At 35.2% G+C, this 11,677-nt stretch overlaps 1 protein-coding gene across 1 annotated transcript; it reads left to right on the top strand.

Annotated features, from left to right (window-relative positions):
- Window positions 1-231: 231 nt before the first annotated feature.
- Gos28 (golgi SNAP receptor complex member Gos28) lies at window positions 232-7,615 on the top strand. Its single transcript, XM_072296864.1, has 7 exons — window positions 232-523; window positions 1,651-1,755; window positions 1,928-2,000; window positions 2,219-2,294; window positions 2,982-3,178; window positions 4,651-4,722; window positions 5,444-7,615. Exons 1-7 carry the CDS (start codon window positions 508-510, stop codon window positions 5,679-5,681), a joined length of 777 nt encoding a protein of 258 aa, XP_072152965.1. The 5' UTR covers window positions 232-507; the 3' UTR covers window positions 5,682-7,615.
- Window positions 7,616-11,677: the final 4,062 nt, after the last annotated feature.

Genomic DNA, 11,677 nt, shown 5'->3' with positions numbered 1-11,677 from the left:
AAATGGCGGGTACTAGCGGGGTACCCATTCTTATCAACTATCAACTATGAAAACGGTTACAGAGGTTTGTTTTTATTATTATTATAATTTACATTTTAATTTTTAGTTTTATTACAACTTTAATTAAAGAGGAAATAGAGAAAATGAGAAATTAGTTCAGAAAGGTACTTGACCAAACGCAACAAAAAAGAAGAAGAAGAAGAAAGTTGTACCCCAAGTTGGAGTAGCGTGTTGCTCCCTATCCTACGTCCACCTATGGTGGAATCATAACAAGAAATCTGACCATAAGCAAAATTACAAACTAGTTGATTATTTCGTGTTCGTAATTGATTATTTATTAGTATTCTATGTTCCTGATAAAGTGAGAAAGTGACATGTACTGTGGTAAATAATCTCATTTGAATGAATTTTCGCTGAACGTTCTTGGAATAGAAATATTTTATCAGATCAATAATCTTATCTTTTAACATTTGTGCCTTATCACTTACAGGTTCACTAAGTTGGAAAATGGAAAGCTGGGAAGGTAATTATTATTGTTTCGTCGTACATTTTCATTTTAGTCACTAGTCTCGCTAGTCACATTCTAAGGAGCGTGTCAGCGCCGGATGAAAGTCCATATTTCGATCGGAGTCAACAGACACGCTTCAATAACCTATGTTTCCTAGAACGGTGTTGCAGAATGAATGCGTATTCTACCTTAACCCAACATAGGTTGGATACGGTCCTGATCATGAAGTGTTCCGTACCTTTTGATTTGCATGAAAAATTGCGCTCTAACACTGCAACTATGCAAATTGATGTGTATTGCTTTTTCTGAATGGTTAAGATCCATATACCTTGATTGTTTGCTTTGCTTTCAATTAGAGCCCACGAGTGTGACGTCACATTATCAGGAATAGCCGTGTCACCACTCGCTACAAATGAATTAGGGCAGAGCGATCAAAAATGGTTGTAACAAACTGAATAGAATGATAACCCTATCATTGTCCAAGCACAAAAATATGAGACATTATCATTGTAGTTAAAAACATGAGAATCAAGACCGTAAATGTTTAGTCAGCTCCACATTCCCAATTCTGATTTTAAAGCAAAACAGTAATTTCCGGTAGTAAATTAGGGCCACCACTGAATGATATGCTGCTAGTTGATGATCATTCTTCTTACCATGGTGATTATTAGTTGGCATTTGCAGACAATTTTTTGTAGGGTTTTTGAGAGCCTGTTTGCCAAAACTGGAAAGGACTCATTACTCAGCTGAGCTTCAACTGTTTATTGCTACAAATTGCATCAAAATTGAGACAGCTTTTTCTGCACCTTTCCTTCATTATATCAGAACATTTTTCAAGTCATGTCCTGTATTAATTCTGAGGAATTTCTCTCAATGTTGGACCAAACATCAGAGCACCAAATGTGTTCATTGCCAAAGCACAATGAGGTTTTCCACTGGTTTACTTGTGACACTGACTACAGAAATTGAGGAAAAATAATCCTCTGTATTTCTTGACCCTTAATCATTGAAGTGGCATCATTTTAGGTTGCAATAAAAACCTTGTCCTTCGAAAAGGTTTAAAATATTCCATTGCACAACTCTCTGCTGGTGTATAATTCTTCCTTGATTTTGTATTGAAAATTTGGTCTCTTTTCCGACAGATTTACGAAAGCAAGCTCGAAAGCTTGAAAATGAGATTGACCTTAAGCTGGTCTCCTTCAGCAAAATATTGGGACTGGACCATCCAATGTTTACAAGCCTGACAGGTAAATAGGTTTTTGTCATAAGTTCATAATATGCTAATTTTTCAATTCCTTTTCTCTGATACGTAGACATAATTTTCTGCCCCATATTTTCTTTTTGATTTGTGGGGTGCTAAAAAGTACCAAAGCTCTAAATTTAGGTTCTTGGCTTTGGAAGTGTCTCATTTTCTAAAAGTGCCTGAATTTGACAGAGAACAAAACTTGATGATGGCAAAATGTTTAAAACCTTTCATAAACATTAAATGTAGGTAAGAAAAAAACTTGTAGCACTAAAAACTGACACCTTTCAGTTTTTGTATTAGTTGAATCGACATGCATGCCCATGCTAAAAAGGCTCCTAAATCACTTTTGATGGATCATATTATCTTCCTATTTCAACTGATTTGAGCATAAATATTCGAACTGAATGATGAATGAATAAATTATTGGAAAGAACCTCACATAATGAGACAAATTTTATTTGCAGTGACACTGAACCACTACTTTTCAATGAACATAAATTTGAGACTGTCTCCCTTGAAATAGAACAACTTCTTTCAGTGGTAAGTCTCATTTTGCATGACTTTTCAAATATCTTCTAGTGAGAACTACGAAAAATGTTGACATGGGCTGGGACTGGGATAGCTTTGAGTTTAGGGCTTTCAGATTTTTCATCAAGTTACCCAAAGAGTTGAAAGAAATCTTTATCAAAGCTGAGTCGCCAAATTTGTTCATTAAGGTATTGAAAGAACACTTCGTACAAAACTTTCTCTACACCTTGCAAGAGTTTTTAAATTTGTAAAATTACTCTTTTTTGTAACTTTTTCTAATGTGACTTGTATTGAGCCTTTCTGTTCAGGCTAATGCACTAATCTTTACAAATAAATAAAATAAATAAATCTTTTCTCTCTTTTATTTGTATGGATGAAAGAGATATTTCCTGACACATAATTAAATTCTATTCCAGTATTTTCATTTTTCTACTTCTGCAGGAAATTATTTATATCTTCATTCCAATTTACTTTAAAATTTCAATGTTTGAAATCATGCATTGACATTTATGATGAAACGTGCAAAAAATAAAAAATAAAAAAATGCAATAGTGTATTTATTTCGGAAAATACACTGTGAAAGGCCTTTAATGAATGAAGAATGTTTTAATTTTATTGCCATATACATTTCTGTGTGTGTGTATATACATATTTTTTTTCATATTGCTAAAATTAAAAATCTTTCTTACTTTTGGACAGTTATCATCCGTTAATGAAAAGATGGCTGAAGTGAGCAGTAATGGAGACATGCCTGCATCCCCTGCAATGCTTCATACTCTGCAGCGACACAAAGAAATTCTCCAAGATTACACTCAAGAGTTCCGTAAAACACATGCAAATATTTGTGCCCGCCGTGAAAGAGAGGATTTACTGCACAGTGTGCGCAAAGATATAGAGTAAGTTATGGTGCTTCTGTATTTCCTCATGAATTCTTATCTCTTGAATTTCAGCCAACCTTAAACAAGATTTTACTTACTTTAAAAAAAAAAAAAAGTGCAACTCACATTGAAAGAACTCAAGTAGTTTTTTTTTTTTTTTTCTTTTCCTTTGACTTTTTTGAGGAAACCACAACATCTTTAGAAGAGTGCATTTTAGAATTATAATTTGTGTTTTTGGCTCTTTGACTTTAAATGCATTCCCAAAAGTATTGTGGGCTAATTTTTTTTCTCAACATGAGAATATTATTTGACATCTCATCAGGGAGCAGTACTAATATTCCAGAGTTCTTGTGGCAGATGGAAAGCAAAAATTGCTAGCAACTGAGCGCTTATCAAGCTGGCAAAAAACATTATGAAGATGGTTATAACAATGGCCTATATCAGGGTTGCAAATTGTTCTTGATCGCAATCTTTTTTTTATTTATTTATTTATTTATCTTTTTTGCTCTGTGGTTTCTCATACGACTGGCCTTGTTTTAAAATATTTGCAACCTGACCTTGTACCTTGTGAGTCACACAGCAATAATTTTACAGAATTTTGTACTGGATGCAACCACTTTAATAAAAGGAGGCTACAGTAAAATTTGATGTGCCTATAGAGACCCCATTTACTCGAGATTTATAATGACCCAAATTCTGACTAAAAATCCCAGAATTCTCGCTGAAAACAGCCAAATTCTTGCTTAAATATCACCGCATTCCTTGAATTCTTGCTGAAAATCCTAAACTTCTCGCTGGAAATCCTAAAATTCTCACTGAAAATCCTAAAATTCTCATTGGAAATCTAAAAATTCTCGTCGAAAATTCTAACATTCTCAAGGTGATTTGGGGCAAATTTGAAATACGTCTGGTTGTGCCAGTGGTTCACCACGAAATGAAGCACAAATCTACGATTGGTTGACGATGGAAACCGGAGTTTCATGAAGTTTCCCGGGCCCCGCCCGGCGGTTCCGAACACCATGAAGATCATATTTCCGCGAATTTTCCAGCTACAGGGCAAATTACGTCGACTACTTTTTGAAAATTTGTGCTGAGAATGAATTTCTGAGGTTTCCAGCATAGTGGGAAAGCCCTTACACAATTTCTCACTTTACACTTGTATCAAATTGTACCAACTTGCACTCTGTCCCGTTTTTTGATGTAGATATATTCACTGGTATTTGTTGCAACAAAGTTTCGCCTCCATGTGCCCACATCATTGGTCATCATCAGCGCTGTTTATGAGCGGGAAATTTTCAGCAGTCCTGTTATTACACCTTTCAAAAGAGAAGTTGTATTTTACTGCAACAAATATGTAAAAAGAAAGAGAGAAAAAAAGGAAGAAAAGCAATTAGTGAGAGTTGAATGACAAAGGAGGCTTTATGTGTGTCTCTCTTTTAGTGAAAATCACTCATTGTCTAATTTGGTCTAATTTTCTCCATTTTTTCCAGCTCTTTCAAATCTTCATCTGGATTAAATCGAAGAATGGACCTGTACTTAAAAGAAAATGAACATATCAGAAAGTAAGTAATCACCTGTACTGTGCATTTTTTCTGTTTTATGGCAAGTTGATTTATCTCAACATTACATCCTTCCATTTAAAGCAGCCAAGTGTCTCACTTTAGTTAGGGACTAGAAATTATTAATGCTTCTCCAGAAATGAGTCATTTTTCACCTCAATGAAAATGATCTGATCACTTAATACAATTCACAGAATTAAGGAGACATTTTGGTTAGTTTCCTTCAATAGACATGAAACATAACCAGAAATTTTGAAACACTGAAATGAAGGCACACATTTCTTGACTTGAGCCATCAATGATATTTAGAATTTAAAGTGTCAAAAAGAACTCACTTGTGTTTACCTTTTTCCCAGATTGATAGTAGTCCCATAGATTGCTAAAAGTTAGATACCCCATAGCCGAACACCCTTTTTATGGTTTTATATTCCAAGAAATCTGACAGACGTGACGAGCAAAGCCTTGAAGGACAAAATCGCAGGAATCACATCCAGTCGCACCGCGCTCATGAGCAGCCTGCCCGAAATGAACCTGCTATGCGTGGGAAGAAGTCGTCACAAGTGAATGCTTTTTAACCTATTAAATTTTAACTTCAGTACTTGTGCAGAAAATTTGCTCCCATTAAATAAATGTAATAATATGTCCTCACTCATGCAATATACCTTGATATTTTTAATATTAATGATGTATGTTGTACATCTTAATCATTTTTCCTCTGTTACAGTTCAGATCGACTGGTCAGTGATCAGATAAATATTGCAATGGACACGAGAGAGCATCTGACATCACAGCGCCTACATTTCAAAAGATTGCAAACAAGGATTCATGATCTAGGCACCAGATTTCCCTTGATGAACACTCTCGTTCAAAAAATCAACCTGCGCAAACGCAGAGACTCATTGATCATTGGTCTTCTGATTTCTGGCTGTACCTTTTTACTTCTATTATACACTTTTCATTGACTCACATATTATGGTAGTGTTCCTGAAGAACAATAATAACTCCCAATGTAATGCGCGGGAGCCAGGAGCAGCAAATTCAGGGTTGCCACAGTCAGGGAATACCAGGAAAACTGGAAAACGTCTAGGAATTTTCTAAAGTCAGACAAAATCTGAAAATGTCAGGGAAAATGAAGAAAGTGTCAGGAAAAACTTTGGCCATGCTTATTTGCTCTCTAGAGGTTTGATGTTTTGCACAACAAATTTTGCCCACAAACTTTCAAATGATGTCTTTTTAACCTAGTTATATCTTCAATTGTAAGGGAATTTCATCAAACTGTGTTTCGGAGATTCATTTCCTAAGTTTTGTGGCAACCCTGAAATTTTGGGATGCAAAAAGGTTCAGGTACTACAAGTGACTTCTAGAGAGTATGCTTTTGTGCCAGTATTTTTATACAATGCAGAAGGTGGATAGAGGCGGAAAATACCAGTGTGTCAAACCAGTTTGCAGGTAGTTTTCTGGTTTTACCATTATTAAGTAAAGAAACTGTGGAAATATCTTATGGCATGCATTTGTAAAATTTACTAAGGGTCGACCAAAAAACCGATGTCACCCCAAAATTATATCTCAGAAGTACTTATAAATTGCACTAGGTACCAGAATAAATTATACTGTAGGAATAGAAGAGATGTTAATGGAGAAGAATCCTTAGGCTTCTCAGAGGAATGTTGGTACCGTGCTCAGTTTTGTTTGGCCCATAGCTTCTTAAACAACATGATGACACAGCTTCTTGTGTTGATGCAGCAACAGCTCCAGCATTGGAGACTTGGACATTTTGTTCAGTCGATACTACTGTTTTCCAATAATTGAGGAAATATAGAAAAGATTGGATGTTATTCTCTCCATTTTTTCGTACCGCTGAGAATGTAAAGAATTGGATAACATACAAAGTTTACCAATTTTCAAATGAAAAAAATTAGATGGCTTACAAATTTTACCAATTCTTAAATGAAAAAAATTGGAGAACTTACAAATTTGACCAATTTTTGAATGAAAAAAATTGGATAACTCACAAATTTTACCAATTTTTTTCTAGGCTAAAACAATAACCTATAATATTGAAAGTTATTCTACAGGAACTAGATTTTCAGACAAATTTTGTCTCAATTCCATTTAATACTGTGAAAGGTATGAAATAAAAGTTAAGAATATTTGAAGAAAGCCCACAAAAGGGGTTTTGGAGGGTCTGGGGGCTTGATTTTAAGATGCCTTAGATGAGCTATGGTTGTTAAAATGAGAATCTGCTCACAAGATCATTTTGGCATACTTATTTCAAGGTATCCTTTGAAAACTAATTATTAAAAATTTTAAAATGAGTATTGAAAAAATATGAAGTTGAATCCATCAGCAGAATTCTAATTGTAAGACTTAGGGATCCGTAAGCTCGTGATACAACTTCCAAAGTATTTGACACTTCAAGGGGATTACATAGAAAAGTAAATTTTAAGGGAAAAACAAATTTTTTATTTTTATGTCGAAATCCGCGTTGCTTTTTATTTTTTTTTTATTACAGTTGATGCGCGTGGTGCCTGAGGTGACGGAAAACGCATTGACAGTGGTATGGAAAAATTTATCCATTAAGTGATCTTTTGCTTCAGACAAGACTCAATAAACAATATCTCAAAGTAAAGCTGATGGTATCACAAATTCAACGGTTTAATTGAGTTTTGTCTAGCATTGATTGTTACTGAGAGAAAGCAAAATGCGCCGGACTCTCCAGAAGACCTTGCATTTAATTTTACATCAGGCTCTATTATTTTTCTGTGACTTGATCTATTGTTCCTCTAAATTTTCATAACATTTCGTCTTCAGATGTTAAGGTGTCCTTTTATTTTAATTGTAAATAATGTTATTTTTCATATCGCTGAATTTAATATAAACTGTTTTACCAACTGTTTTTCCTCTCCCTTTTTTGTTTTTTTTCATGGCGTTTCGATCCCTTTCCTCAAATAAAGAGGGCCAATCAGATATGAAAGATTAAAGTGACTTTTGTATAAGTTTCAGAAAAATGTATTTACTTAAAATGAAAAATTACAAGGGATCTCACACAATAATTAAACTTTAAAGTATATATTGAAGCAAAAAAATTATCTAGTTTGTTTAAAAATTTCATCGTGAGGCAAGAATGACTTAAAAGGATGAATTTCTCAGTTATCTAATGAAAAGTTACTCAGCTCCAAAATCTTGGATACCCATCACTGGATCGAAATAATCTCATCATCAATACTTATGAAAAGAAAGTTGCTGACAGCTGTCGCTTAGTACTACTCTGCCGTGCTAAGGAAAAACGCTGTATGAACCTTCAGGCGTTGCCAAATTTCTTTTGATAAGACGCAAATTTCCCCATAAACTTATGAATATTTTCCTCTCAATTTTTCAGATAATTTTGTTCTCAATTTCACCTAAAGATTCTGAAAGTGTAAAGAAAAAATATTCATAACTTTCCTCAAAAATAAACATTTTATCGGAGGAAATTTGGTAACTCTCGAATGTTCATGCGGGTTCTTCCTTAGCACGGCAGCAGTACTGATGTAAGAATAAGAGGCTTAAGCACATGTGGTGGACCGCCCTTCATGGGTTAGTGTCTCGGCGATCCTCCTGTTGGGTGGCACTGTAGGGGAAATTTTTCCCTCAATAGAAAAAAAAGCATCTTTGAAATTATCATAGCAATTGAGGTGGGGCGCAAAGACACAACTCTTAGTGAGGAAAGTATCTTTTGCGACCTTGAGTTACAGTAAGTTCCAATAAAGGAAATGCTTTTTATTGCATCCCTCCAATGCACTTCACCTTGTTAGGGGGGTGAGGGGTAAAATAATGACAATTCTCAGTTCCGATTCTCTAAATGACCTTCATCTCATTCAAAAGAGAAGCCAGGTACTTGGTTGGATATCCTGAATATGTACGGAGGGTGTATTAATTTAATTTTCCCGCTATAGTTTGTACAGGAATGTCATTCTGCCTTCCCATTTGTGGAAGTGTTGGCCAAGGTTGTTGGAATGCGATTCTTGGTACTGAATGAAAATAATTGGATAACTCACAAATTTTACCAATTTTTTTCTAGGCTAAAACAATAACCTATAATATTGAAAGTTATTCTACAGGAACTAGATTTTCAGACAAATTTTGTCTCAATTCCATTTAATACTGTGAAAGGTATGAAATAAAAGTTAAGAATATTTGAAGAAAGCCCACAAAAGGGGTTTTGGAGGGTCTGGGGGCTTGATTTTAAGATGCCTTAGATGAGCTATGGTTGTTAAAATGAGAATCTGCTCACAAGATCATTTTGGCATACTTATTTCAAGGTATCCTTTGAAAACTAATTATTAAAAATTTTAAAATGAGTATTGAAAAAATATGAAGTTGAATCCATCAGCAGAATTCTAATTGTAAGACTTAGGGATCCGTAAGCTCGTGATACAACTTCCAAAGTATTTGACACTTCAAGGGGATTACATAGAAAAGTAAATTTTAAGGGAAAAACAAATTTTTTATTTTTATGTCGAAATCCGCGTTGCTTTTTATTTTTTTTTTATTACAGTTGATGCGCGTGGTGCCTGAGGTGACGGAAAACGCATTGACAGTGGTATGGAAAAATTTATCTATTAAGTGATCTTTTGCTTCAGACAAGACTCAATAAACAATATCTCAAAGTAAAGCTGATGGTATCACAAATTCAACGGTTTAATTGAGTTTTGTCTAGCATTGATTGTTACTGAGAGAAAGCAAAATGCGCCGGACTCTCCAGAAGACCCTTGCATTTAATTTTACATCAGGCTCTATTATTTTTCTGTGACTTGATCTATTGTTCCTCTAAATTTTCATAACATTTCGTCTTCAGATGTTAAGGTGTCCTTTTATTTTAATTGTAAGTAATGTTATTTTTCATATCGCTGAATTTAATATAAACTGTTTTACCAACTGTTTTTCCTCTCCCTTTTTTGTTTTTTTTCATGGCGTTTCGATCCCTTTCCTCAAATAAAGAGGGCCAATCAGATATGAAAGATTAAAGTGACTTTGGTATAAGTTTCAGAAAAATGTATTTACTTAGAATGAAAAATTACAAGGGATCTCACACAATAATTAAACTTTAAAGTATAAATTGAAGCAAAAAAATTATCTAGTTTGTTTAAAAATTTCATCGTGAGGCAAGAATGACTTAAAAGGATGAATTTCTCAGTTATCTAATGAAAAGTTACTCAGCTCCAAAATCTTGGATACCCATCATACTGGATCGAAATAATCTCATCATCAATACTTATGAAAAGAAAGTTGCTGACAGCTGTCGCTTAGTACTACTCTGCCGTGCTAAGGAAAAACACTGTATGAACCTTCAGGCGTTGCCAAATTTCTTTTGATAAGACGCAAATTTCCCCATAAACTTATGAATATTTTCCTCTCAATTTTTCAGATAATTTTGTTCTCAATTTCACCAAAAGATTCTGAAAGTGTAAAGAAAAAATATTCATAACTTTCCTCAAAAATAAACATTTTATCGGAGGAAATTTGGTAACTTTCGAATGTTCATGCGGCGTTCTTCCTTAGCACGGCAGCACTGATGTAAGAATAAGAGGCTTAAGCACATGTGGTGGGCCGCCCTTCATGGGTTAGTGTCTCGGCGATCCTCCTGTTGGGTGGCACTGTAGGGGAAATTTTCCCCTCAATAAAAAAAAAAGCATCTTTGAAATTATCATAGCAATTGAAGTGGGGCGCAAAGACACAACTCTTAGTGAGGAAAGTATCTTTTGCGACCTTGAGTTACAGTAAGTTCCAATAAAGAAAATGCTTTTTATTGCATCCCTCCAATGCACTTCACCTTGTTAGGGGGTGAGGGGTAAAATAATGACAATTCTCAGTTCCGATTCTCTAAATGACCTTCATCTCATTCAAAAGAGAAGCCAGGTACTTGGTTGGATATCCTGAATATGTACGGAGGGTGTATTAATTTAAATTTTCCCGCTATAGTTTGTACAGGAATGTCATTCTGCCTTCCCATTTGTGGAAGTGTTGGCCAAGGTTGTTGGAATGCAATTCTTGGTACTCCACTAAAATTAGCTACGTAGTTACCTACAAAGCTGATGTCCAATGTTTTCGGAACAGATAGTATTCTAAAAGATCCGGAACCATCATAAAACAGGGCAATTCGTTCCGGGGTCACTTTTTACCATTAATTTACCTATTTGGATTCCTTCTATTATTACGAATCAGTGAAATTACCTTTTTTGAGCAAAATGGTGGGTAGGAAAGGGCGAGCAGAGATCCGTCAAATCAGATTATGGCTGGGGGAGGGATGGATAATGAATACGGGGATGCGAGGGAGGATAGGGGGGAAAACGTTTCCACAATTTTATTTGATCATCCGATTTGATTCATCTTATATTGAGTGTACACTCCCAGGACCATCCTCGAAAAATTTAAAGAAAATCCAAGGTGGAAGTCTGGAGCATGATGAAATTCTCCATCAACCATACAAGTCGAGTCGCGGATATTCCGACCAGGCCCTAACGTTTCCACAATTTTATTTGTTCATCCGATTTGATTCATCTAATATTGAGTGTACACTCCCAGGGCCATCCTCGAAAAATTTAAAGAAAATCCAAGGTGGAAGTCTGGAGCATGATGAAATTCTCCATCACACATACAAGTCGAGTCGCGGATATTCAGACCAGGCCCTAACGTTTCCACAATTTTATTTGTTCATCCGATTTGATTCATCTTATATTGAGTGTACACTCCCAGGACCATCCTCGAAAAATTTAGAGAAAATCCAAGGTGGAAGTCTGGAGCAATATGTTGATGAAATTCTCCATCACCCATACAAGTCGAGTCGCGGATATTCCGACCAGGCCCTAACGTTTCCACAATTTTATTTGTTCATCCGATTTGATTCATCTTATATTGAGTGTACACTCCCAGGACCATCCTCGAAAAATTTAGAGAAAATCCAAGGTGGAAGTCTGGA

Source organism: Bemisia tabaci, chromosome 2 (genome assembly GCF_918797505.1).
Source record: "Bemisia tabaci chromosome 2, PGI_BMITA_v3".
Taxonomy (NCBI): domain Eukaryota; kingdom Metazoa; phylum Arthropoda; class Insecta; order Hemiptera; family Aleyrodidae; genus Bemisia; species Bemisia tabaci.
This window is presented reverse-complemented; position numbering and strand designations above follow the sequence as displayed.

Excerpts from the sequence above, each read along its gene's own strand:
- Gos28 (XM_072296864.1), top strand. Across the intron at positions 2,001-2,218 it reads TTCATAAACATTAAATGTAG|TGACACTGAACCACTACTTT; the intron begins GTAAGAAAAAAA and ends TTTTATTTGCAG. Across the intron at positions 4,723-5,443 it reads GAAAATGAACATATCAGAAA|TTCAGATCGACTGGTCAGTG; the intron begins GTAAGTAATCAC and ends CCTCTGTTACAG.